The sequence below is a fragment of the Eretmochelys imbricata genome, chromosome 1, assembly GCF_965152235.1.
Source record: "Eretmochelys imbricata isolate rEreImb1 chromosome 1, rEreImb1.hap1, whole genome shotgun sequence".
In the NCBI taxonomy this organism is placed as follows: domain Eukaryota; kingdom Metazoa; phylum Chordata; order Testudines; family Cheloniidae; genus Eretmochelys; species Eretmochelys imbricata.
In genome coordinates this window covers 265,149,286-265,174,909 of record NC_135572.1, presented here as the reverse complement: position 1 = coordinate 265,174,909, position 25,624 = coordinate 265,149,286, and the positions used below count along the sequence as shown (strand labels likewise).

The 25,624-nt window shown below is 53.2% G+C and overlaps 1 protein-coding gene across 2 annotated transcripts in view; it reads right to left on the bottom strand.

The window, feature by feature from the left end:
- CYTH4 (cytohesin 4) overlaps positions 1–24,418 on the bottom strand; it is a 31,046-nt gene extending 6,628 nt beyond the window's left edge. Inside the window, exons 1-11 of one of the 2 annotated variants that reach the window (XM_077807569.1) lie at positions 24,285–24,418; positions 17,661–17,743; positions 13,502–13,566; positions 12,940–13,006; positions 10,177–10,295; positions 9,606–9,686; positions 8,512–8,624; positions 5,974–6,122; positions 1,591–1,702; positions 1,165–1,241; positions 703–774 (exon numbers count right to left, since the gene is read on the bottom strand). In XM_077807569.1, the coding sequence (XP_077663695.1) occupies positions 703–774; positions 1,165–1,241; positions 1,591–1,702; positions 5,974–6,122; positions 8,512–8,624; positions 9,606–9,686; positions 10,177–10,295; positions 12,940–13,006; positions 13,502–13,566; positions 17,661–17,743; positions 24,285–24,303 (957 nt within the window). In that variant the 5' untranslated portion in view covers positions 24,304–24,418. Of the gene's footprint in view, positions 1–702; positions 775–1,164; positions 1,242–1,590; positions 1,703–5,973; positions 6,123–8,511; positions 8,625–9,605; positions 9,687–10,176; positions 10,296–12,939; positions 13,007–13,501; positions 13,567–17,660; positions 17,744–24,284 lie in introns of those variants that run through there. The other variant, XM_077807570.1, reaches the window with a different exon arrangement.
- Between the last annotated feature and the right edge of the window lie 1,206 nt (positions 24,419–25,624).

The window sequence follows — 25,624 nt, the reverse complement described above, 5'->3', positions numbered from 1 at the left end:
AGTGGAATATCATACGACGAGTGAATGAAGATTTGACTTCAACTTCTTTTTTATCATCACTAGTGTCTCAACCCGATCTTTGTGCTATGTTTCCTGGGCTGAAAGAAGTAGGAATTCATCTCTTGCTACTCCCAGTCACAACAGCTACAGCTGAGCGTTCTTTTTCATCATTGAATAGAATTTTGTGTTTTGAAAGAAGTCGCCTTCTGCCTGATCATGTGAATGAACTAATGAGCATATCAATTGAAGGAATGGAAGTACCGGACACATGAGAAGCCACCAAAGATGAATGCTTTGCATTCAAGAAGTTCATTAACAGAGTTGTGCAAAATTATAACAAGAAACCAAGAAGGATGTAGATGTAGTGCTTCATAAAGTTGAGTAGCCAACTTTTAATTTGTGTGATGATTTTAAAGTCTAATAAAATGCTCATGAAACATTTTTCAGTTTTTACTATGGTGCCATACAGCCCACCTTCACCCTCATGGTCTCACCCCTCATTGGCCCTGACTGCCCCCCGCTGTAAATTTGACCCTCCCCCCCCCCCAATTTCAATTCCTGGGGAAAACGTTCAGACACTCTGCCTTCCAAGACAGCAGAGCGCTGCCTGGGACAATGCCACTGAACAGGGCAGGAGGAGATAAACCGGCTAGCGTCTCTGATGACACATGCTTGTTGCGGTACCAAATGGTGGAGACTTACTGGCTTTTTGGGGTCGTCCACCTTCCGAACCGATAGATTCTCCAGGGGGATGATCCCCAGAGGTTCTTTATCCTGGAAGCCAATGAGAAGCAGGTATGAGGGTCTGACATGCTCCCAGCACCCAGCCCAATGACGTGTTTCTCCCCGTTGCCCTGGCATGCACCCCAGAGCATTATGGCAAAGCAGGCCTCCAACAGAAACACACTGGCAAATCAAAGGGGCGCTTGGTGCCCATGGCTATAGCTGGCCAGAGTTCTGCCTGACAGAAGGTACCATGTAGTTGATTCTAATCAGTCTGGAATGGCAGCTGTGGGTCATAGCCTGGGCTGGGGGGTGGGAATGGGGGGACTCAGTCTGACCGCAGTCCAGGGGTGACAGAGTGGGGTGTATCCCCATCCCTCATTACCCCTGGAAAATACAGCCCCCCTTGGAGAGATCTGCTTGACTGGAGTGCAGCCTTACCGTGGTATATTCAAAGTAGTACAGGCAGTTGTCAGTCAGAATGAACCAACGGCGCTTCCAGGTCTTCACCCGGCCTCCTAGGGGCAGCAAGATTCAAAGCGTGTCAGTCCCTGACAGCCCCCGCTCACTGCAATCACCCCCTGGAGATTAGTGCCCCGGGATAGACCCTCCGCCCCAGGCTGAACGCACCCCGGGAACTGGCACAGCTCAGAACTGGGGAGGGGCGGCACCCTTCTGAGCAGACTGGCTTTGGGAGGCGCAGGCGTGGGCTGGCTAGAGAACAGCCAGGAGGTTTGAAGCCTAGGGGTCAGGCTCAGCCCGCGGCAGCAGAAGGAAGGGCGGCTGCTGCAGACCTCCACATGGATGCGTAGGAAACCCTTGGGGTGACGCTCATGGGGGAGAGCTGCACAAGGAGGTGATTTGTACCCAGTTTAAGGAGCCAGCCCTCGCGGCTGGGGTTGAAGAAAGTGTGTGTGAGGTCATTCCCATCGTCCTCCGGGATGGAAAATGGCTCGTTCTTGATGCTCTCGAACAGATTCTGCCCCACAGAAAGAGGGAGAGAAATAAAAAAGCTGGCATAGGGTGACCTGACTTAGCTCACTGACATTCCCTACGTATGGATGGACAGGGGTTGCTGGCTACTTGGTACCCCTTAATGCTCATCTCACAGGGACAAAATGGGAGTGGTATGTGTTCGTTCAACATTCCTGTGCCACACACACACACACACTCAATGTGTGTACCCACACCTGTCAGTGAGCAATCAGGTGTGGGTACACACACACACGTATGCTTATGCGGCCAGCATGCTATTTTGCACAGACACACAAGCGCAGAGGGTAGCAATTAGAAGCAGACACAAACACACATGTGACCTACCAGGCACGCCCCAGTGCATTGCCCAGCTGTGGGAGGGGGATTCCAGTTTCTCATCCTGTGCGGGGATGACACTGTGCTACTGGGGTTTGACATCATTTATTATGCAAAGTTCTGAGTAAAAAGTTCCTGCAATTTCCTCCAAACAACTGTCAACAAGTGACATGACGCCAGAAAGCTGAGCCCTTCATACTGAGGGAGGAGTGGGGTGGAGGGGTGCTAAACAAAGCCAGGGCTGCTGCTGGGGTGGGTGGGTGTCGTGAGCAGTATACAGGGTTCTGGATGCCAAATCATCACTGTGGCCTGTACAAGGCCCCTGATGCCAACCAGCAAAGAGCGCATGGTTATGTAACAATAAATTCCAGCAGGCCTGACAAACTCACTACACCCAACACATGACTGTGAGACTATTTAGCCAAACACTGTCTTGTAAGGTATCATATGAAAACTGATGCCATGCTGGTCATGAAGATCACTCTGTGATGTATGTACGAGTTGTGTATAAAGAGTTGTGTATGCATGCTGGCAATACGTTCTTACAATATTTTGTGGAGGCAGTTGATAAGCAAGCATGCTTTGGAGAAAGGAATGTGGCTTTACCTGTCAGCATGGATCAAGCTCTGAGACAACAGCATGGCTTGATCACAAGCAAAGGCCAAGGAAAGTACATTTGCCTCCAAAGTGAGTGAGCCAACTGAGAAAGCAAATTGACCAGAGGATGCGGAGCGGGCTTGTGGCCTGCACCCCAAAGAACGAGCAGCTGAGGAGAGGAGCCTTGGGGTTACTTTTCAGAGAATACGTTTCAAAGGTTTTCTGGACTATAAAAAGAAGCAAGGAGCCTCTTTCATTATCCATTCCTTAGGGAACAAAGGGGGAAGCGCGCTCTGACCCTGTGAACGGTGGGTCCTCCTGCCCGAGGGGCTGGGGATGCTGATAGCTTGATGGGAGATGTGACAGCTGTTTAGGCGAAGATCGCTGCTTGCTAAGGTTAAGTTTGAGTCACTAGAAAAACGTGAGCTTTTTGTTTTGTTTGTAACCATCTTTCCCTCTTGCTTAGGATCTCTTCAATCTCTGTTCTCTGTTCAGACACTTAGAATTGGTTTTCCTACAGACCAGCTCAGTGCTGCGTATTAAGGTGAAGAGTGTCCTCAGCTGGCTGGTGTGGATTCTATCTCTTTGCAGGCAGCAGCAAACTTGGCATTTCAGTGGGCATCCAGGGCCGGGGCTAGTTGCTCCAGAGGAACACTTTTCCTGGGGGCTTGGGAACGGGTTCACTGAATGTTACCAGCAAGGCCAGGCTAAGACTGGCAGAGTCTGGAGGAGTTTGTTGGTGAGGTGGACAGACAGGGGGGTAACACAGTGGTTTAGAAGTCTGGGCACCCCAAGAAAGAGTCACAATCGCGGCACTGTGCAGGGCCCCTCTCCGCAGGCTAAACCTGAGCAGGAGTCGCTAAACCTTCCACCCCCCCCTCCCACCCCCGGGGTATCGTGTGAGAAGGGAGGAGCTGTCATGCTGCCTTCCCTGAGACTCAGCCATGCGGTGGCTGGTCTCCACAGCTCTGGGAATTGCATAGGAAAAGCAGGGTACGCACACAGCATTTGGTCTCCTAGGGCCAGACTTTCTGCCCCCATTTAGGCCCCTGAACAAGGGCCACGGGGTGCTGCTCTGCTCTTTTAGAAACCTGGCCATTAAGGCTCTTCCTTGCCCAAGCCTAACGATGCTCTCTTGTAAGTATGGATCCCCGTCTGGGTACTGATGCTGCCAGGGAGCCAGAGGGTGAACCTGCAGGGGGTGCCACCAAGGTCCTCAGAAGAGGGAGGCCTAGCGAGAGGGAGAATGGCCCTCGGGCAATGCAGGAATTCACCATGTAAAAGAAATCCCTTGGGGCTTTCTGAGGCTGGGCCAGGGGCACAAGGCCGTTCGGGATCAGAGAAACCTGAGCTACAAATGGCACGAGGTGTGCAGAAAGAGACGCCAGAGTCCTTCCTTGAGCAAATGCCCCTCAGCAAAGACACATGGCATCGCAGAGCCAGGGTCTGAGACCCCTATTCCTGTCAGCACCTTACTCCGTGAGTCGTCCCCTGGGAGTCAATGGGGATGTTCCTGGGTGCTACTCAGTGTGAGTAAGGGGTTCATAATTTGGCCCACAATGACATCATCATCATCATCATCATCATCATCATCCCACAGATGCACCGGGCTGTGTACACACACCATGCCCTGAACAGCTTACAGACAAAGGCTGGGGCTAAGGGAGTCAGGTGCCCAGCTCTTTTGGCAAGTTACTGTGCGTTGGGTGCCTCGCTCCATTAGGCAAATTGAAAGTCCCAGCCCTACAAAGGCAGGCATGGCCACACACGGATACACACTCGCAGACACGCACCACGACACATCCCCGACAGACACACCCACCGCTAACCACACTCACACATGCGCACGCGATGCTCTCTCTCTCTGTCACATACACACACAAGCCCCACACTCTCCTGCCCTGCAGCACACCCTGGCCAGCAAGGCCACGTTGGCAGGCTCTCTCCAATGCACCTTCCCTGTCCACCAGCCACAGCACATTCTCTCATCTTCCAGACACCCATACCCCCCTCCTGGAGCACACCTGGTCCCCCAGCATGGGAGAGTCCACTTATTCCTCCTTCCTCAGCAGCTGGGTGACTAGGGTTGCCAACTTTCTACTCGCACAAAACTCAACACCCTTGCCCCGCCACTGCCCCACCCCTCCTCTGAGACCCTGCCCCCGCTCACTCCATTCCCGCCCCCCCGTTGCTCGCTCTCCCCACCCTCACTCACTTGCTCATTTTCACGGGCTGGCTCAGGGGGTTGGGGAGTGGGAGGGGGTGAGGGCACTGGCTGTGGGTGCGGGCTCTGGGGTGGGGCCGGGGATGAGGGGTTTGGAGTGCAGGAGAGGGCTCCGTGCTGGGGAGTGGAACCGAGGGGTTTGGACTCAGAGTATGGGAGGGGGCTCCGGGCTGAGGCAAGGGGTTGGGGTATGGGAGAGGGTACTGGCTCTGGGCTGGGGATGTGAGTTCCGGGGTGGGGCCAGAAATGAGGGGTTCAGGGTGCGGTAGGGGGCTCTGGACTGGGGCAGGGCGTTGGGGTGGAGGGGTGAGGGCTCTGGCTGGGGGTACAGGCTCTGGTGTGGGGCAGGGGATGAGGGATTTGGGGTGCAGGAGGGTGCTTCAGGCTGGGATCGAGGGGTTCGGAGGGTGGGAGGGGGATCAAGACTGGGGTGGGGAGCAGGGCGTGGGGTGGATGAGGGGAGTAGGCTCCAGGTGGAACTTACCTCAGGCAGCTCCTGGAAGCAGTGGCATGTCCCCGCTATGGTTCCCAAGTGAAGGCATGGCCAGGCAGCTTTGTGCGTTGCCATGTCCGCTGGTGCTGCCCCCGCAGATCCCACGGGCTGCGTAATTCCCGGCCAATGGGAGCTGTGGAGCTGGTGCTTGGGGCAGGGGCAGTGTGCAGAGCCCCTTGGTTGCCCCTGCGCCAAGGAGCCGGGGTTGGGGGACATACCGCTGCTTCCGGGAGCCGCGGGGAGCCACAGTAGGCAGGGAGTCTGCCTTAGTCTCGCTGTGCCACCAACCGGACTTTTAACGACCTGGTCAGCACTGCTGACCAGAGCCACTTGGGTCCCTTTTCTACCAGGAGTTCCGGTAAAAAAACAGACACCTGGCAACCCTGTGGGGTGACGCACCTTAGGCCTAGCAGGCCCTTGTCTCCTTGCACTTCCAGAACCACTGAGGAAGGAGGAATATATGGACTCTCCCACCCATGGAGACCATGGATGCTCCAGGAAGGGGCCACCCAGAAATCAGCACGATGCCCCAGGGAGAGGTATTGATGATGTCTTTGGCTGGGTTGGGTATTTCTCCCAGCTCAGTACCCGGCAGCAGGCCAGGTGAGCAGGCAGGAGCACTTACCCGCAGGAGCTCTTCAGGCAGGTCCCCTCCATTGTTGATGCCTCGGTTCATGGCCACAAACCTCTCGAAGGGGGGCTTGTCCTTCACGTTGGGGTTGTGCAGGCTGGTGTTCAGCATGATGACGGAGAAGGAGAGCACATAGCACGTATCTGCCGGCGAGCGAGAGAGCGTCCAGGGCTGTGTGGGTGCCTGGCAGCATCACCACTCCAGACACCCCTGCAGGGGGAACCGTGCCCCTGGGGTTCTGAGGGGAGGCTTCACCGTTCCCACTGGGGCTCTAGCAAGGTTCCTCCTGCAGCGGGAGGAGGCTGTCTCCCTTTGCCTGGGATCTGCTAATGGCCCTTGGATTGCCTGTTCCTTTGGTCTCCAGTACTGAGCACTTGGATCCCATGGAGCCCTCGGAAAGCAGGGAGAGGCTGCTCACCCCACTGGGGTCTGATGGCCGGCACACGGGGCCTGTCAAGGGCCTGCATCGTGCGTGTGGAGGGGACACAAATCCCAGGTGGAGGGTGTGACATTTATTTGCCTCCTTAACCTTGCGCCATTATGTGAAGACACTGATTTAGCACAGGTGGCTGTCGATGCTCATAGGCTTTAAGGTCAGAAGGGACCATCATGATCACCAGTGGTTCTCAACCTGTGGCCCATGGGCCGCTTGCGGCCCAATCAGCACACAGCTGTGGGCCATATGACATCCTCGGGGCCACACAGATAGTATTGGATGCAGCCCACAATGGTAAATCGGTTGAGAACCACTGTCTGACCTGCAGCACAGATGCTGATTTAGGACAGTGTCGCGGTGGGAGGACACAGTCGCTGGGACACAGTATGAAATGCTGGAACGTGCAGCATGACAGGTGGGTGCTAGGAATACACTGAAAGAGGGGTGGCCTGGGCCGATCATTCCAGGATGTGGAGCTGTGGGCCAAAGACACAAGCCTGATGGTGGTGACAGGCTTTTTCGCTGCTGGGACAGGATGGATTGGGCTGGCTTTATAATGGCTCAGCTACCTGAGTGCAGATCACCAACAGCACTGCTGCTGTCAGATGGCGAGGAGCCACTATCCTAAGCTGTCGGGTGCTGGCAAGGCTTCTGGAGCCAACTGCCTGAAGAGGGACAGTGATGATGGAGTGTGGCATGAGGGGAAAGGAAGGAGAGTGGCAAGAAGGAGGAGGAGAGGCGATTGGCCAGGGGAAAGAAGGAAGAAGAGATCAGACATAACAGGGGAGGAAACGGGAAATCAAGGCAACAAGAGGCAACTCCTTTTGTAGGTAAGAGACTACAAACTAGAGCTAGATCACAGAATGATAGAAGATTAGGGTTGGAAGAGACCTCAGGAGATCATCTAGTCCAACCCCCTGCTCAAAGCAGGACCAATCCCCAACTAAATCATCCCAGCCAGGGCTTTGTCAAACGAGGCCTTAAAAACCTATCAGGATGGAGATTCCACCCCCCCACCCCCCAGGTAACCCATTCCAGTGCTTCACCACCATCCAAGTGAAACAGTGTTTTCTAATATCCAACCTAAACCTCCCCGACTGCAACTTGAGACCATTGCTCCTTGTTCTGGCATCTGCCACCACTGAGAACAGCCGAGCTCCATCCTCTTTGGAACCCCCTTTCAGGTAGTTGAAAGCAGCTATCAAATCCCCCCTCGCTCTTCTCTTCTGCAGACTAAACAAGCCCAGTTCGCTCAGCCCTCCTCATAAGTCATGTGCTCCAGCCCCCTAAATATTTTTGTTGCCCTCCGCTGGACTCTCCAATTTGTCCACATCCTTTCTGTAGTGGGGGGGCCCAAAACTGGACGCATTACTCCAGATGTGGCCTCACCAGTGCCGAATAGAGGGGAATAATCACGTCCCTCAGTCTGCTGGCAATGCTCCTACTAATGCAGCCCAATATGCCTTTAGCCTTCTTGGTAACAAGGGGACGCTGTTGACTCATATCCAGCTTCTCACCCACTGTCACCCCTAGGTCCTTTTCTGCAGAACTGCCGCTTAGTCAGTTGGTCCCCAGCCTGTAGCAGTGCATGGGATTCTTCCGTCCTAAGTGCAGGACTCTGCATTTGTCCTTGTTGAACCTCATCAGATTTCTTTTGGCCCAATCCTCCAATTTGTCTAGGTCACTCTGGACCCTATCCCTACCCTCCAGCGTATCTACCTCTCCCCGCCAGCTTGGTGTCATCCACGAACTTGCTGAGGGTGAAATCCATCTCATCATCCAAATCATTAATGATCCCCAGCTGGGGTCAATCCACGTAGACTCGACTGACTTCCACGCATGGCCCAGTGGGTTTCTGTCAGTGAAGCGGAGAGCAGGATTGTCCCCTGTTTCTAGAAAAGCCACCTAAGGGTAGGAACTGGCAGAAGTGACAGGGGACCGGGGCCAAATCACCCGATCGAAGGGAAGCTAAAGCTGGAGGTGCTGCCTCTACTGCTCAAACACTATATTTTGTGAGTGGTGGATCATGGCCCCTCTTTAGCAAACAACTGAGCCAATGCTGGCAGCTCATCCCCACTCCCCACCTCTACAACTACCTGTCGACTGGAAGACTCCCGGGTTACACTGGCAATACCAGTTGGCGAAGGCCTCCATCATCCGATCAATCTTCTGGGCTTCCCCGGGCAGCCGGAAGCTCCACAGGAACTGCCTACAAGGACACCAGGCCCGTGGGCTAGTCACGGAATGGCCAGGCGGGCTCCACGCCCCTAATACACAGGGGCGCCCTCCTTCCTCCCATGGATGTGCGGGGGTCCTCCCTCCACACAGGGAAGGCAACAGGACATCCTTATGTGCAACAGGGGCCCCTTTCTTCCCAAGCCTAGGGACACCCAGCCTAGGACCCAGGCAGCTTTTCCCTCAGCACCCAATGAGACACCCAGCCTGGGAAACAGGGAACCCTTCCCTCAGCTCCTAGAGCAACAACTAGACACTGTCCTTCAGAAACGGAAACCCTCCCCCAAAACAAGGGAGCAGGACAAGACGCCTGCTCCAGAGCCCAGGGCCTCTCTCCCCACCACGTGGGCATCCAGCAGGACGCTCTCTTAGCAAACGGGGACCTCGCTCCCCAGTGCACAGCCTCAAATGAGACGCCTGCCTCAGGACACAGGCTCCCTCTGCTGGTAGTGCACAAGAGCCCGAGGAGAAGCCCGCATGGGCAATGTGAGAGCTCAATGAGACGCCCGGGTGGTGGTGGGGGGATCCCTCTCCCACAGCACACAGACACTGCCCACGTGGCCACCCCTGAAAACAGCAGGCCCTCTCCCCCCATGCTGGGACACCCCAAGAGGAAGGAGGGGGGCCAACCTATGAAAGAGTAGGATGCTCTTCCCTAACACAGGGAACTGCAGCAAGATCCCCCCAGGGAAATGGGGGTCACACTCCTCAACACACTGCACAGCAATGGGACACTGCCCCAGGAAGTGGCTTCCCCTGCATTGGTGCAGTCGGACACCCACGTATGAAAATGGGGGCAGGGGTCCCCTCCCAGACGAATGCTTGGGAAGCTCCGTCCCTGCTCTGAGCTGTCGCCCTAGCCCCGGGCCCTCTGGCGTGTGTTCGCTTGCCTTTGCAGCCACGCCTGAGCACCCACTCCGGGCCCCTGCTGCTCTCTGCCTGTGTGCTCACTCACCGTAAAGCCTGCACCAGGTTGAGGTTGGCAAACGGGTGGCATTCCACAAAGGCCTGAAGGATCTGCAGGTTCGCCGGGTCCCTGGTTGAGGGAACAGGGCCAAGTGGGAGGGTATGGGGAGAGAAGGAGACTGTGACTTTATGATGCAGCCTTACTATGTGACCTAGAGCAGAGCTGGGCTCAGACCCCTCAGAGCTCCGATTCCCCCAGGAACAGCTCTGCACACCCCCTCTCCCCGCTTTCAAAATTCAGCTCCCCTTCCCCCACAAAAAGACACCAGGACCCTTGGCAACGTTGTTACACTGATGCCTTTTCTGCACCGGGGGGTTTGCCCCAAGTACAGCCATCAGCAACTAGTGCAGCTGCCCCAGTGCTAACCCCTTGGATCTACAGGATAAACAGCCGGAAGCTGAGCTATACAGGGCTTATCTCCCTTTCAAGCAGGGCTGAGCTCCCTCAGTGCAAGTCGCAGCTCTGCCTGTCTGCGCTAGGGGTTGCTACAGTTCAGCTACACTGGCGGCAGAAATTGGGCCTAAGGCCTAAGAGAGCTGGATCAGCTGGGGAGACTCACCTCTCTCCCAGGTAATCCCCAATGGCTGTCTTGTTCAGGCCTTCTCCCTTGTAGAGGAACCTGGCGATCTCTCGCAAGTCTGACGACAGCACCTTGTGCTCGGTCAAGTACTGGATCCCCTGAGGGAAAAGCACACCCAGGCTGTGAGTGAGGGGGGGCTGGGGAAGGACAATTTAATGGGGGGTCCAACCCAGTCATCTCTGGACATCATGTTTCCCCAGCTCTACAGGCCTCCTCCCAAATCCAGCTACTCCCCCTCCCCCTTGGAACGCAGCTGGGGAGCACACAGCTAGACTTGCTATCTTAATCCCTCCCCTCATGTTCCACATGGGTGCTAATGCTGTACCCATCCCCCTCCCGATCCTGGCCCGGCCCGAGAAACCTACTGTCGAGGTGCTGCCAGGTTCCTGAGCAGAGCTGTGCGGAGAACGGAAAGTCCGTTTCAAGCAGGATTCTGAGATTTCAAAGTTTGTCTTTGTTTCATTCCAACGGAACCCCAAAATTTCAAAATTCTCCGCAGAAGAAAATTACACCCCCCTCCCCTGCAAAAAATTCATTTTGGGTCGATCAAAATTTTTCATGCCCACAAAATTGGTTTGGTTCCATTCTGACTGTTTTAAAAAAGGCATATTCTATTATAATGTACAGCACCATGCACAGTTTAAAACATTCCGAAACGAAACATCTTTTCAAAAGGAAAAATGGAAACATTCCATTCTGAATGGGTCCAAATGGGGTGTTTCAACACCATTGGAACTCCCCTCCCTTCCCCCCCCCACCTTTTTTTCTCTGAAACAGAATTTTGATGAAATCGACATGATTTTGTGAAGCATTTTGATTTCGACAGAGCTGCGTTTTCCAATGGAAAATAGCTCCCTCTACAGGTTTCAGAGTAACAGCCGTGTTAGTCTGTATTCGCAAAAAGAAAAGGAGGACTTGTGGCACCTTAGAGACTAACCAATTTATTTGAGCATGAGCTTTCGTGAGCTACAGCTCACTCTATGTTTTCCCAAATATCTCTGTCCCAGAGTAACACCCACTGCCCCTCTCCCGCCCTGGCACCCCTGGGCGGAGTCTGCACTATCTATGGGTGCAATCCTCCTCTGCGCACAGGGACCAGGACAAAGACCAGGCATCACTAAAGTCCCACGTAGGGCCTCAAAACAGGGCTTGATTTAACTCTACATAAGAGACCGCAAGGGGCTGGATTGCCAGGCGGGAGGTCAATAGAGAGGAGTCCTAATGCTGGTTTGCCGGTACTCTGGAGTGAATGTCACCCAGACTGTGCTCACCCTTTGGTGGGTTGGTGGGTAGTGCCTGCAGTTGCTGTGATGGTACAGAAGTGCAGAGGCAGTGTTAGCCCACTGGGGGCTGAAGCAGGAATATCCCCCCCCCAATACAACACATAATAAAAAGGGAATATGGGGGCCCCTGGAGCTGCTCGGGACCCTAAGCAATTGCTTAGTCTGCCTAGCACTGGCTCTGCTGGAGGGTCCTCTTATGTGTCCTAGTTGGAGGGGGCGGAGGCGTGATGGAAAGTTGGTCAGAGCAGCAGCGGTTGAGCCGGAGCCAGTGAGACGGTTGCTGTGGTTAAAATGATGGGGGCTGATATTACTGTTGCAGCTTGTGGTTTTCTTTGCAGACTGAGTGGTCCAGGAGAGCAGGGGAGGGGAGAGAAAGCGGCCGCTTCTTGTTATTCACATTCACCTCTGCCTTTACACCCTGCTCTGAGTCCCCTGATGGTGGGGTGGGGAGTGCGGGTCGCGCCGGGGGTGGGGGTGGGGGGAGTTATCCAGTGGGTGGGAGACCCAGACTTGCTTTGCAGTCCAAGTCTTAGACTCTCATTCCCAGGCCAGCAGCAGGGGCTGCTTGGCCTGGCCGGGCCTGCTCTGGGTGCGAGAAAGCCTCACATCCTGTTGGGTGACCTCCCTCCCAACCCAGGAATGGGTTTTAGAGGAATCAGCTGACGGGGGTGAGAGAGCCTGGGCTGGGGGCTCTCTGGACTTGGGCTCCCTTGACAGACAGAAGAGTTAGTGGCTGGATTAAGTCTGGCCCTAGATTCATAAATTCAGAGATATTAAGGTCAGAAGGGACCATTATGATCATCTAGTCTGACCTCCTGCACAACGCAGGCCACAGAATTTCACCCACCCACTCCTGCGAAAAACCTCTCACCTATGTCTGAGCTATTGAAGTCCTCAAATCGTGGTTTAAAGACTTCAAGGAGCAGAGAATCCTCCAGCAAGTGACCCATGCCCCATGCTACAGAGGGAGGCGAAAAACCTCCAGGGCCTCTTCCAATCTGCCCTGGAGGAAAATTCCTTCCCCACCCCAAATATGGCGATCAGCTAAACCCTGAGCATATGGGCAAGACTCACCAGCCAGATACTACAGAAAATTCTTTCCTGGGTAATTCAGATCCCACCCCATCTAATATCCCATGGCCCTGTCTCTCCTCCTCCCATTTCTCTTCTGCTTTGGGGTGCTTTGATTGACACGTGTCAGCACAATGTGTTATGGGGAGGCAGCATTGCTCAGAGCTCTCAGAAGATATCCTGGTGCAAGGCATGGCCTGGCAGTGCTATGTCAGGCTGAGAAACCAGCCTACCTCCACCTCATTGCCCGTTCCTGGGACCCACCCCATGTGTGTCTGCTCTGATGGCAGAATGAATGTCTTTGGAGTGGGTAACTCGCATCTGATCTATAGTAAAGAGGGGTCCATATGGGATGCCAACAAGCAGCAGTCGGAACAGTACACCTTACCTTTGTGGGGTCCATGTTGAATTTCTTCCGGCCCATGCACAGATCTTTGTCCCTCTGGACCATTTTGCTGCAGATGCAAAGGTGGAGAATCAAGCCTGGCACAAAGAGAAGCAGCCAGCTGTATTCCCCTCCAGGGTGGGGCAGGAGTGGGGCTAAGTTCCCAACAGGAGTTCCCACATCTCAGCTCTGGCTTGCTCTAGGGCCAAGAAGAGAAGCCACCCCCTGCCTTAGAATGTGTCCATCCTAAGGCAGGGGGTGTTAACCCCCATGGAGCCTGGAATCTCTCAAGGGGCTGGTGTTTTACTGACCTCACTGCTCTCTAGTAAAGAGAAATCTCATGAGAGAGAGACTGCGCACGCAAGCGAGCTGTCTCCATAATTTCTCCTGTGTCCAGAAAGATTCCCCTCTCCTGGGACATGCGCCAAAGCCCACTGATGTCAATGGAAAGGCTCCAGCTAGGGGTGGTTCCTTCTCCACACTGAAGAAGAGCCATGCCACCTATGCACCAGAGGAACACCCATGCAATCGCCACCTCCCTGCAGGCATGTGGCTGGATCCTCACCTCTCTTCTGTGCTTTGGAAGCAATCTATCTCTGCAAACACCTGCGCAATCTCCTCCTTCAGCTTCTGTGGGAGGAAGAGACGGGGGTGAGAGCGAGCCAGGGGATGGGAGAGAGACCAGATGTCTCACCTCATCCCTGGGCAGCTGCCAAGCCTGGCTGGTGTGGGCAGGGCCAGCCCAGGTCACTGGCCATTGTCACGGGACCAGCCAGGGTGTCTTATCAAAAAGGGCGCTGATCTTAGGTGGCCTTCTCCACCCATGCTGGACACTGGCTGAAGGCAGGGGCGGGGAGTAAATGTTCTGACACCTATTGTCAAAAGTGGCTGAAAAGTCGAGTGTAGAGAGAGCCAGGGAGCAAGAGAACAGGGACCCATGTCTGTGCCCACTCTGGAATGGATCCTGGGTGTTGTTCCATGCCCCTTTCCCTGCTGTAGCCGAGCCATGCAGCCAGGAAAGCTGTGCAGAGAGGCAGTGGAACCAGCTACCAAGCAGGGGGAGTCACCTTGGGCTTAGGTGTGCTGATCCTGTATCAAAGGGAGCTGCCTGAGCCCCTGGCATTCAGCAGTTGCCGCACAGACTGGTGAGCTGGTGGGGCTGCTCCTCACTACATTCTACCAGTTAAACATGGAATTCTGCTCCTTTGGACACTTGGACACATCCCGGCCCCTGGTTGGCTGCCTCCGGGTTACAAAGGGAGCCAAGTTTTTTGGGTTTTCTCCATGCCTCTGTTTCCCCTCCCACCCTTTGCCTGGTGAGTTGATTTAGATTTTAAGGCCTTCAGGGCAGGGACTGTCCCTGAGAACATGTTTGTACAGCACCTAGCAGAACGGAGCCCTGAGCTTGGTTACTGTAATACAGATTATTTACTGTTATTATTACTATTTCCTGGCACTATCTTTCAGCTGCTCAATAGGCAATTTGAGATCTACCAGCTGTTTATCTGCAGTGATAATGCACTAAGATTGCTGCAGAAATTCTCCAGGGGACGAAACTCCATCCTGGGACCCGGTTACCTAAGCACCTCCTGCTCCACTGGGCAGTGACTGGTTACCAACCAGCTTTGGGGAGATGACAGATTCAGACTATTGGCCCATCGAGTCCAGTATCTTGTCTCCTGCCACACTGGGTCGGCCCTTTGGTCCATCTACTCAGGTTTCCTGCCTCCTATGTTGACAGTGGCAAGGCAAACAAACAATGCAAACGGACAATTATGTAAGCTGTACCTGGAATGGGGGTGGGGGGTTTGCATTCCTGACTCTGTGGCAATCACTTCACACCGAGAAGCATGAAATGGGATTATTTATCTGGTAGATAATTGGCTTAACCTTCTGTCCTAGTTAAGGCCTTGCACTGCACTCGTCACCTGGGCATTTGGACACCTGCAGATTGTAGGCCAGCTCCTCAACTGATGCAAGTCAACATAGCGCCACCAATCTGGCTCAATAAGCTCTTCAGCATGTGATGCTGGCAGGCCAGGTGCCAGCTCCTGGGGAGGCCCCTAGGCGTCACTGAACACTGACACATGCATAGCTGGAAACCAGTCTGACTCACTCGGGTATTAGTATTGTTAATATGGGTATTAGATTTAGAGAGATGTGTTTGGACTTTAAGGAATGCTTGTGAGTTGCCGCATGCATTAATCTCACTGGCACTATCTGTACCCCATGCTATAAGGTAATATTTAAGTGTTTGCTAAGAAACTGGAAACCCCCACAGTCAGGAAAGAAGCATTACCAAGCATGAAAATACTAGTTTACCACAAAGGATGTCATCTCCTGCTCAACAGAAGAAGGCCTATAGACAGCAGATGAACCACCGTGGAACATCAGTGGACAAAAGACTTTGCTGATTGTTCCCCCCACACCCATGAAGAGGGGAACTGCACAAACCCTCATCCCATCACAGTTTGAACTCTGAGGGAAGGGAATAAAAATCCCTGACCAGAAGAATCTGTATCACTGTGCTGCTTGGAATTTGGAGAGGGCAGTATTTCTAAGCATAAGCAAGGGATCCCCAAACTGCTTAGCTGGATTAACCCTAAAGGACAGATAGCACCTTTGACCTGTGGTAAGTGACTGGCCCTTTGGGACTGGGAGTAACCTGAACATTACAGCAGCTTCTATTTTTGAAATCTACGATTGTAACTTGTGTGTGTGTGTGTGTGTGTGTTTACCTGCTTTAACCTTGTCATACCTCCCTTATTTCTTTTTCCTAGTTAATAAACCTTTAGTTAGTTTAAGATAGGTAGGGCCCTACCAAATTCACCATCTATTCTGGTCAATTTCACGGCCAGAGGGTTTTAAAATTGGTCAGTTTCATGATTTCAGATGTTTACAACTGAAATTTCAAGGTTTGTAACCATGGGGGGGTCCCCACCCAAAATGGGATCATGAAGGGTGGGGGGAGGGGTGTTGCAAAGTTGTAGGTGGGTCCCAAGATTGCTACCTTCACTTCTATGCTATCTCCAGAGCTGAGCTCTGAAGGCATCTCCCTCCCAGCTTCCTGCAGTTAGAGGAGGTTCCTGAGCTAGAGGTGGGTAGGATCTCCCCCATGCTGCTGGGAGCACCCTAGCTGGGGGCTCCTGGCTGCTAGTCCACGCCAGGGACAGATTAACGCAGGGGCCCTGACCAATTTAGGCCCCTCCCCAGGAAAAATGGGTGCCCCAGCCCTGGAAGAAGCCCCAGGGCAGAAGCCCCTACCAGGTCACCCCGAGACCTGGCAGAGCCACAGGGGAAGAAGCCACAAGCCTGGGTGCCCCAAGCCATGGCTGCAGCTGCAGAGCTGAAGCCTCGAGCCCGGACTGCCCCGAGCCCCAGCTGGAGTGGCAGGGGGGCGGAAGTCCCAAGCCCAAGCTGCCCCAAGCTCCAGCTGGAGCGGGAGGGCGGGGCAGAAGCCCAGAGCCCAGGTTGCCCCAGCTGCAGCTGCTGTGAGCGAAAGCTCCCAGCCTGGCAGGAGCCACTGTGGAAGGAAGCCCCAAGCTTGGCATCTGATGCTGCGGCAGGAGCTGGGCGGGAGGGAAGGGCGGGGGATGGAAGCCTGGAGCCTAGCTCCTGGGCTGCTGCAGTGCAGAAGTGAGGGTGTACCACCCTCATTTCTGTGCTGCCTCTGGAGGTGGGTCTGATTTCCCCACCAAGAGCAGTTGTGGAGGGGAAGGACAACTCCTGTCCCTCCCCAGCGTGGCTGGACTAGCAGTTAAGAGCCCTAGGCTCCTAGCAGCAGGGGAGATCAGTTTTCGTGGCGGAGGGCTGATTTCATGGTCCATGACACGTTTTTCATGGCCGTGAAACTGGTAGGGCCCTAAATATAGGATTGGCTAAAAGCATTGTCTTTGGTTTAGGATATAAGGTACAGATGACCTGGGGTAAGTGACTGGCCCTTTGGGACTGGGAGTAACCTGAATATTGTGATTTTTGGTGTTAGGGACCATCTGTCACAAAGGCAGGCTTGCCTGGGTGGCAAGATAGACTGGAGTGCCCAAGAGGAATGCCTGTGACTCCCTGTTAAGGCTATTATAGTGCCTGTGGAGTTCACACTTGATGGGTGGTTAAATCTAATGATAGAAACACACAACCAGTTTGGGGTTTGGGCCCTGGTTTGTAGCTGTCCTGAGGTTGGCACCTGCGTTTGTGAGCCACTTCAGACAGCCTGACACAGGGCAGGGGCTCAGATGCCATGACAATGGGCATGGAATAGAACAGAAACGATCTGTTTTGGTTTTGTGCGCTGCCATGCACAGCTATGGTACTAGACAAGTAATACGTGCTAATTAATAGTAACTCCACATATTGGGACAGCTGCTGTAAATTGGCATAGATCCATTCATGTCAACAAAGCTACCTCGATTTATCCCAGCTGAGGATCTGGGCTGTTAATAATATTGCTCATAAAGTTCGCCAGCCTTTTCAAAATGTCCCGTTATAGTGTTTGCCTGGATGATCTCTTGCAACAGGGAGTTCCCCAGGCTGGATGCTGCTTATTGGTGGGACTGGTGCCATTGGAACCTCAGAATTCCAGATCTGATGGTGCTTGGGAAAGTGTCTCCTGCCAGGCCAGGGAACTGTTCTAGATGGGATGGGCTGTTTGTAAAAAGTTCCCCCAGAGAGCAGGTTCTGGAAAGACCTGTCTGTCCAGTGACGGGAAGGGGCGGGATGGCCCATACCTGAATGTCCTCCAGGAGTGCCACCCTGTGCTTCTTGATAGTGTCTATTTCAGCCTCTTCAGCCTCGCTCAGATCAGATGACCCTGGAAATACAAAAGGAAAATGAATGCCAGTGAGAACGGGAGCTGTCTCAGGCCAAGTGGAGCCCACAATATTGTGGGCAGGACAAAGCAACCCCTGCCATTCCAGTCCTGAGCTGCTCCTTCCCATAACATTCTGCCATGGCACCTCCCTCCTGCCCGGCACCCTACCCTCCTATTCCAGTCCTGGGACCCAATCCCAGCTCTGCCAATGCTTCTCCTGGCCCTGCAGCACCCCCAGACACACCAGTCCTGGGCACTACACCGCAATGCCAATGTCCCTCAGCCCTGATCTTGCAACAACCCCCCTGTTTCGCTCCCTGGACTCTCCCAAGTAGCGGTGTTCAATCTTGCCAAATTTTGTTTCGTGGTTTCTCATACAAACGAGCATGAGCAAGATCAGGACAAATGAACTTGATAAAGCAGGTTTCAGAGTAGCAGCCGTGTTAGTCTGAAGTGAGCTGTAGCTCACGAAAGCTTATGCTCAAATAAATTTGTTAGTCGCTAAGGTGCCACAAGTACTCCTTTTCTTTTTGATAAAGCAGTGACCTAAATATAAAATCTAACCCAATCACAAGCCATTGGCTTGATCTCTCTCAATCTCTCAGAAATTCAAGACCTTCCATTAAATGCAGAAACAGATGCAAGAAACTAATGCAAATGGGACACAGAAATGGTTTAAGAGAGAGTCTAAGCTGATGCCATTTTGAGGGGAGGGAATTTGGAGGGGGGGTCGTCTGAGGAAGAGGAGTGATGGGGCTGGGAAGATCTTCCAATGACCACGGGCTAAACACAGATATAACTAGGGCTGCTCTTGCTTCCCCTCTTCTTCACAGGAAGACAAGTGATGACAGAGATGAGAAGACCACAGAATGATTAATAAAAGACCTAGAAGAAGAAATGGAACGGTAGCAGAGCGGCTAAACACACTGTGGCCAGAGCGTAGCATTCAGCAAGAATCAGAGGAGAAATAGGAAGCTGCAGCAGCAGAAATTGAGAGCCCACGTCAGCAGCAAGGGAGTTCAGGGAGCCACAGATCAACCCATGCACATGGGCGGCGTGTCGAGAGCTCTCACTCAGCCCCAGGCCAGGAGCGTCTCTCTAGGCAAACACCTTCCCCCACCCCTGCCTCAGGTCAGTCCAGCAGGTATCCTGCCCTGTCGGTGCACACACCAAAATCCCCTGGGCCTCTCCTGTCTGGGGGGGAAAGGGGAAGTCTGACCAGCTGTCTTGGAAACTCTCTGAGTGTGCCTCACACACACGGAACAATGTCTAAAAATAGGGTGGAAAAGGGGAAGGAATCAGCTGTGGCAGGGGAGAGAAAAGAGAAGGGGGAGAAAGAACAGTAATTTCAGAGCACAGGGGCTTGTTTCCTGCAGCGTCCCAGATAAGTGAGGGACGGGGCAGCCCCACTGGAGTCTGACCACATGTTCTTACACTCCCCCAGTGCTACTCACCGAACTCTACTGGCTTCCCTCCAGGCTTCACATGCCCTGGGGATGCCCGACACAGACTAAGGGGGCAGAGTCACCCCAAGCAGTAGCCCTGAGCCAGCTTCCTGCAGACAGTTGTACACATGCACACAAATTGCCTTGACTGAGTTGAGGCCACTGAGACTGGGGAGAGCTGTGTGGACGGGAACTTGGACTGGGAAGGAGCATATCCCCCAACTCTGGAGGCAGCCTTGGTGGGGACCTGGAGGAAGCTGCATTGTCCAAGCCCCCATGCAACGCAGATAGGATGGGAAAATGCCTGCTCTCATAGACTCATAGATTCTAAGGCCAGAAGGCTAACCATCATGACCATCTAATCTGATTTCCTGCCCACCGCTATGCCACAGACCCTCACCCACCACTCCTGTAGTGGACCCATGACCCCTGGCTGAGTTGCTGAAGCCCTCAAATCTTGATTTAAAGACTTCAAATTACAGAGAATCCACCATTTACTCTAGTTCAAACCTGCAGGTGACCCGGGCCACACACTGCCGAGGAAGGTGAAAACCCCCCAGTCTCTGCCAATCTGACCCAGGGGGAGAATTCCACCCCAAATATAGTGATCAGTTAGACCCTGAGTACGTGGGCAAGACCCACCAGCTAGACACCTGGGAGAGAATTCTCTGTAGAACTCAGAGCCTCCCTCATCTAGTGTCCCATCACTAGCCATTGGAGATATTTGCTAATTAGTGGTCACGGATGGGCCATATGACATTGTAGGCAACCTCCAACTGCTGCCCGTGGAAGGCTGTTCCAGAACTTCACTCCTTGGATGGTTAGAAACCTTCGTCTAATTTCTAGCCTAAATTTATTAATAGCCAGTTTATATCCATTTGTTCTTGTGCCAGCATGGGCCCTTAACTTAAATAACTCCTCTCCCTCCCTGGTGTTTATCCCTGTGATGTATTTATAGGAAGCACTTTGTTAAGTTAAGCACGTCAAGTTCCTTAAGTCTCTACTCGTGAGGCAGGTTCTCCATTCCTCTGATCATTCTAGTAGCCCTTCTCTGCCCCAGTTTGAATCCATCTTTCTTAAACACAAGAGACCAGAATTGCACACACTATTCCAGATGAGGTCTCACCAGTGGCTTGTATAATGGTTCTAACACTTGCCTATCTCTACTGGAAACACCTCCTGTCATACATCCTAGGGCAGCATTAGCAATCTGTGCCAACCAGACCTGCAGGCTTGACAAGTGAATTATGATGGCTTACTGCCTGGCAAACGGGCTGCCAAACTCCAATTCAAAATCCCAGCCCCAATTCTGTGCCGAGTGCAGCTCAAAAGGGGAAAGGGGCAAAGGTGGCTTGATGTCACTTTTATGCCCCCTTATCCCAGGGTCAAGAAGAGACCAGGACAGCCCCTGGTGCGAGCAAGAGCAACCTCAGGGCTGCTACAATCTTTGCCTGGGGCTGTTTGGGCAGCCGAGGAGAGCAGTGGGGGCACATATTCCTTAGCCTCGCCCTCAGCTCTGCTCCATACCCTGATGGCTGTGGTGCTGTTACAGCTGATGTGCTGCTACGGATGGTCTGCATCACCTGGGGGTATCTTCCACTGACCAGTGAAGCCGGCACTGTGGCTGCTTTGCTTTGGTGAAACAGCTTAAAGCATGTAGCGAGCCCAAGGATCTGGCCCCCAGAGGACATCCACTGACCCACCAGCTGAGGCTGCAAATAACAGGGCTCCCTCTCCTTGCGAATGCTGCCAAACAGCCGAAGAAACAAATGAATTGCCTTGACTGGAAGAGAAAAGGGTAGACAAGGATGAGGGCAGGGAGAAAGTGATGGGCAGACTGACTCAGACATGGAAGGGGAGACAAGAGGAATCAAGGTGAGAGTGAGCAAGAAACGGGGCAGGTGGGTCACATTTACGAAGGGATTTAGGCACCTAAAGATGCAGAGAGGTGCCTAGCGGGATTTTCAGAAGCACCTAAGCAGGTGAGGTGCCTAACTCCGATTGGAAGCAACTTAATAAGTAAGTGAATTTAATGTATGCGCCTCTCTTTCATTGTGCTTCCCTAGCAGGCATTCCAAACCTCTGCATTTTGGTAGCAGAGACACGAGACGGCTAGTTTGAGTCCTTTGTTGCCTGCTTTGGATTCCATAGTTAAATCGGTGGGGAAAGGAGAGAATATAACCTAAAAGTCACCCTTTTGCCCACAAAATCCTGCAATGAGCCAGAATCGAGTGGTTCATTTGAAGAACTATCCGTTGAATCAATTGAATGGTTAAATGAGGGGAATTATGCTACTTAGATTATAAGCTCACTGGGGCAAGGGCCGTCTTTTTGTTCGGTGTTTGTATAGCACCTAGCACAATGGGGTCCTGGTCCATGCTTAGTGCTCCTAGGCACTGTGGTAATAAATAATAATAACGTGCAGGCAGCTGGCCTCTATTTTCCCAACAGCAGAGGAGGTTGACAGCAGCATAATGATTCCCCTTTCTTTCAATTCCTGCTTTTCTAGAAAACGGAACCTGGGAACTTGGGAAGGGAGAGGCCCAGTGGATCTTCTCACTGGCCCACTCCACTCCAAGATGAGCCTGGGCGTAGCAATGCAATCAGAGGGTGAAGAAGTTCACATCTGGCACAGAGGAGCCACACAGAGTCTAGGTACCATCTAAGTTCCACGTAAGCCCTGTGTTGAGGACTTAACTTAAATGATGCATAGACCATGTACAGGCCCTCTGCCCAGGGATAAATTTCACCCACACTGAACAGGAATTAGTTCAGTCAAGTCCAATGCCCCAGGGAGTCAGTGCCCTCAAAGGTTTCATGAGCTCCTATCGTCTCCCCAAGACATGCTCAGACCTGTATTTTCAAAACTCACCTCTGGCGTGGATGGTGCAAATTTGGTAACCACACAGTACACATGCCAAATAATTAACACAATGGTTTAGCCAGCCACACCGAAAACCACATACTGTAGCTAGGCATCTAAATGCATACCGCTGCAGACACGAACAACTGCATCTGCAATTTCCTCCCTCCATTAGTAATGGGTACAAAACTGTGCTGGCAATACTAGAAGCCAGGCTAAATGCAGGATCCACAGTACACAAGCCTTTGGTCTACCTTGGTATGAGGCTGAGTTTACAGCCAGTGAGAGGCGGCAGCAGACCCTGGAGCTCCTCACCCTCCTCCTCGCATGGATCCCTCTCCCAGCCTCACCACTGTTCTGATTCTGACATGATCATCTCCCCATGCTCCATCGCACAGCCCAGCCCATGGCCCTGCCGGAGTAGCTCTCTCCCACATAGGAACACACAAGATGAAGTCGCTCACCTTGCCCCCCCAAGGGAAAGGGGTGGGAGTTTCCACCTTTCAGGCTCGCCCTGTCAGTCATCCATGGACTGTGAGGGAGGAGAGGAAGTCGAACATTTTCTCCACAGAAACAGACAATGGGCTTAATTCCCCGGAGTTGGCCCAGAGAGGTGCAAATGGCATCCCCTAGCACCAGCAGGGGTCACTGCGCCGCAGTGGGATTCACTCCAGACAGAAGACAAGGGAGTATTCACACCCTCACCCCTCACTGGGGTCGTGCTGGGCAACCTTAAACTGCAGAAGCTTCCTCACTGAAAGCTGCCTGAGGGACACACTCAACGGGGCAAACTCTTGGCCCCCTGACCACGCCTCCTCCCCAGGCAGCACAGCTGACTTTTGAACCAGTGCCAGCCAGCCGTGGGTCCCCAGGCAGGGTGGGTTTGGGGGTGGGTACCTTACACTGCTCCAAAGGCCTCAAGGCAGATTTCCTGCCAGTGAAGACCCTTCCCCAAATGTCTGCCAGTGTCAAACCAAGCCCAAAGACCAATAGCTCAGCTCAGCAATAAAATCATAGGCCTGGATACATCCATGCGAATCACAGAAGTACAATGACTCCACTTAAGCTGCTTGGGACAAGGACTTTGTGTTGTGTGTTTGTACAGCACCCGGCACTGGGGCCCCGGTTCACAAATGGGGCCCCAGGCACTACTACGAAGCACAACAGTACAAAGCACAACAATATTCATAACGTCAAGTAACTCACTGTGGCTATTAACAACATGAGAGCAACCCTATTTTCGTGCTGGACAACCAGTTTTGAGATCCCCTTTTCCTTGGACAAATGACCTTGCTAGCGTGAGGCCAGCCAGGATCCCTTTGTCTGTCAGCTCCCTCCGCTTGTTGCCCACCACTTACCAAACCAGGAAATACGTTTTTATCTTGCTCATCGCCTCTCGGCTACTTCTGTCTTTCTAACTTCTTTTGGAATCCGTCGTGTTTCTGTGGTTCACAGGGATATGACCAGGCCTCTGATTTTATTGCTGAGCTGAGCTACTGGTCGTTGGGCTCCCTCTCCCCCACTCCCCATTTCCAAGTGGGCCATTCCCTCTCTCCTCTGCTCAGGGGGCTGATTTACTGTTACCGTGCCCCATGGGGAGACATTTACACCCCTGCCACGCACTGCCCAATCAGAACTCTGGGGGTTTACACACACTCACTTTGCACTAGCCCCAGCTGGGGCAGGGAAGCAAAGGCTTTCACAATTTCGCTGTTGAACTTGCAAGTCATGCTTTTGCACCTCTGTTCCTGTCACACCGAGGCTGCATCAAAGGAATCTGTTGTTTACAGTCATATGCTGACCCTCAGTCCAAACACCATGCACCTCTGATGCCTCAGGATGGGCCTGGCTTACTCCATGCCTCCTTGTTATCTAGCTACTCTGAGGGTCACTGACATGAGGGATTTAACCTTCCTCCTCAGAGATGTCCTGTCTGTACAAAGCTCAGTAATGGCTTGACCCTGGTCCCATTAATGTCAGTGGGTCGGCCCCCAGTGACATCTGCAGGGAGCCGGAACAGATCCTGAATAACTGGGAGGGATGGAGGGAGGTGAAAACAGCACAACACCTGCAAGCTATAAATCCCACCCAAAGCATCTGGGGAACTCCTCATCTCCCCTTTCCTCCCCAGCACCCCACTCCAGCTGGTGACACTGCCCTGACAGAGCCTAGTGGGTTAGCACCACTTTCAGCAACAAGACAGGAGAAAGAGGCGGCCAAAGGAAAGACTTACCGGTGGGACAAACGTCCATCGTGATACCTGCTGAAAGGAGAATTCTTTCAACAGCCGTCAGTTTCTCTTTCCCCACTGCTCTTGTGGGTGCCTGTCACAATTAGCACTACTTCAACCCAGTAGCTAAAAGTGTGTCGGCTGGATGGACCGCTTTGTCTAGAGGCTCCACCCCCATCTCCTCCCCACATTGCTCATAATGGTGAAGGCAGCGAGGAACTCATGTTTCTCAGAGCGTACAAACCCTTATTGGTTACTTCCTAAAAATAAAATGAACCAAGCCACGAGCAAAAGCCATGCTGTTTTAACATGGGCAGCCATTCAGGTCTTTGCTGGGGGGTTGGTCTCGAGATTCACTGTCATCTGGTTTGATCCAGCATACTCTGGGGAGTGAGGAAGAGGGAAGTTGGCAACTCAAAGATCCAACCTGCTTCGTGGATGGTTTTGTGAAGGGGAAACAGGTTTACACACACACACACACACACACCCCGCCCCTGCTCTAAGCGCCCAAAAGAAATTAGCAAAAGGTGGTGGGTGGGTGAGAATTCCAAAATTGGTGTGTGCTGGATCCTGCACTGCCCCCTGCTGACAGCTGATGGTCTTTTATCCAGACCAGGTTCCTTTCTCCCCAACCCAAATTGGTCCCTTTTGGGCAGGCTCCTCAGCAAGGATTGACTGGGCCATGGAGAGTGAGCTCCCCTCTCAACCCTAAGGTCACTCTCTCCCTTGTGGAAGCCTTGCCCCTGGCAGGGCAGTGGCGGGAGCTTGCCCTGGACCTGCCTGTGCTGTGTCTGTTCTGGAGAGTATAGGACTTTAACCACCAGGGCTGTCAGTGTCAAGCTTTCTCTTCCCCTCCCCCCAGCCCCGGAAGGCTGCACACTTCCCCTTGAGCTAATTGCACTTGGTTGCCACGTCTATGCTATGTGATGGCCCTGACATGCTGTGAGGGGGAAGGAGGGGAGGGCATTGTCCCCACAGGGGGAGCTCGACAGCTGGCATCAATGTTCGGAGCTCATCTTGCAGGGCAAGGGATTCACAGGGACAGTTCATTGTAGAAGTGATCTGGTGGTCTGGCCACAGGATTCCTCTCACTTCTGTGTCAGGCTTACGGCTGAGGATGGTGAGACAATGCCAGATGTCCTGAAGCCGAGCACAACCTGAGCAGGTGTCTGGCAGGCTTCTCCTCCACACAACCTACAGCTCTGGCAGAGCACCTCACTCCTGCCCGGCCGTACTCTACGCTTCTTCGGTTCTGCCTCCCAGCTCTGCCTGGGTCCCTCACTCCAGCCCTGCAGCACCCCCTGCTATTCCAGCCCTGAGCCCACCCCAGCTCTGCCTGTGCA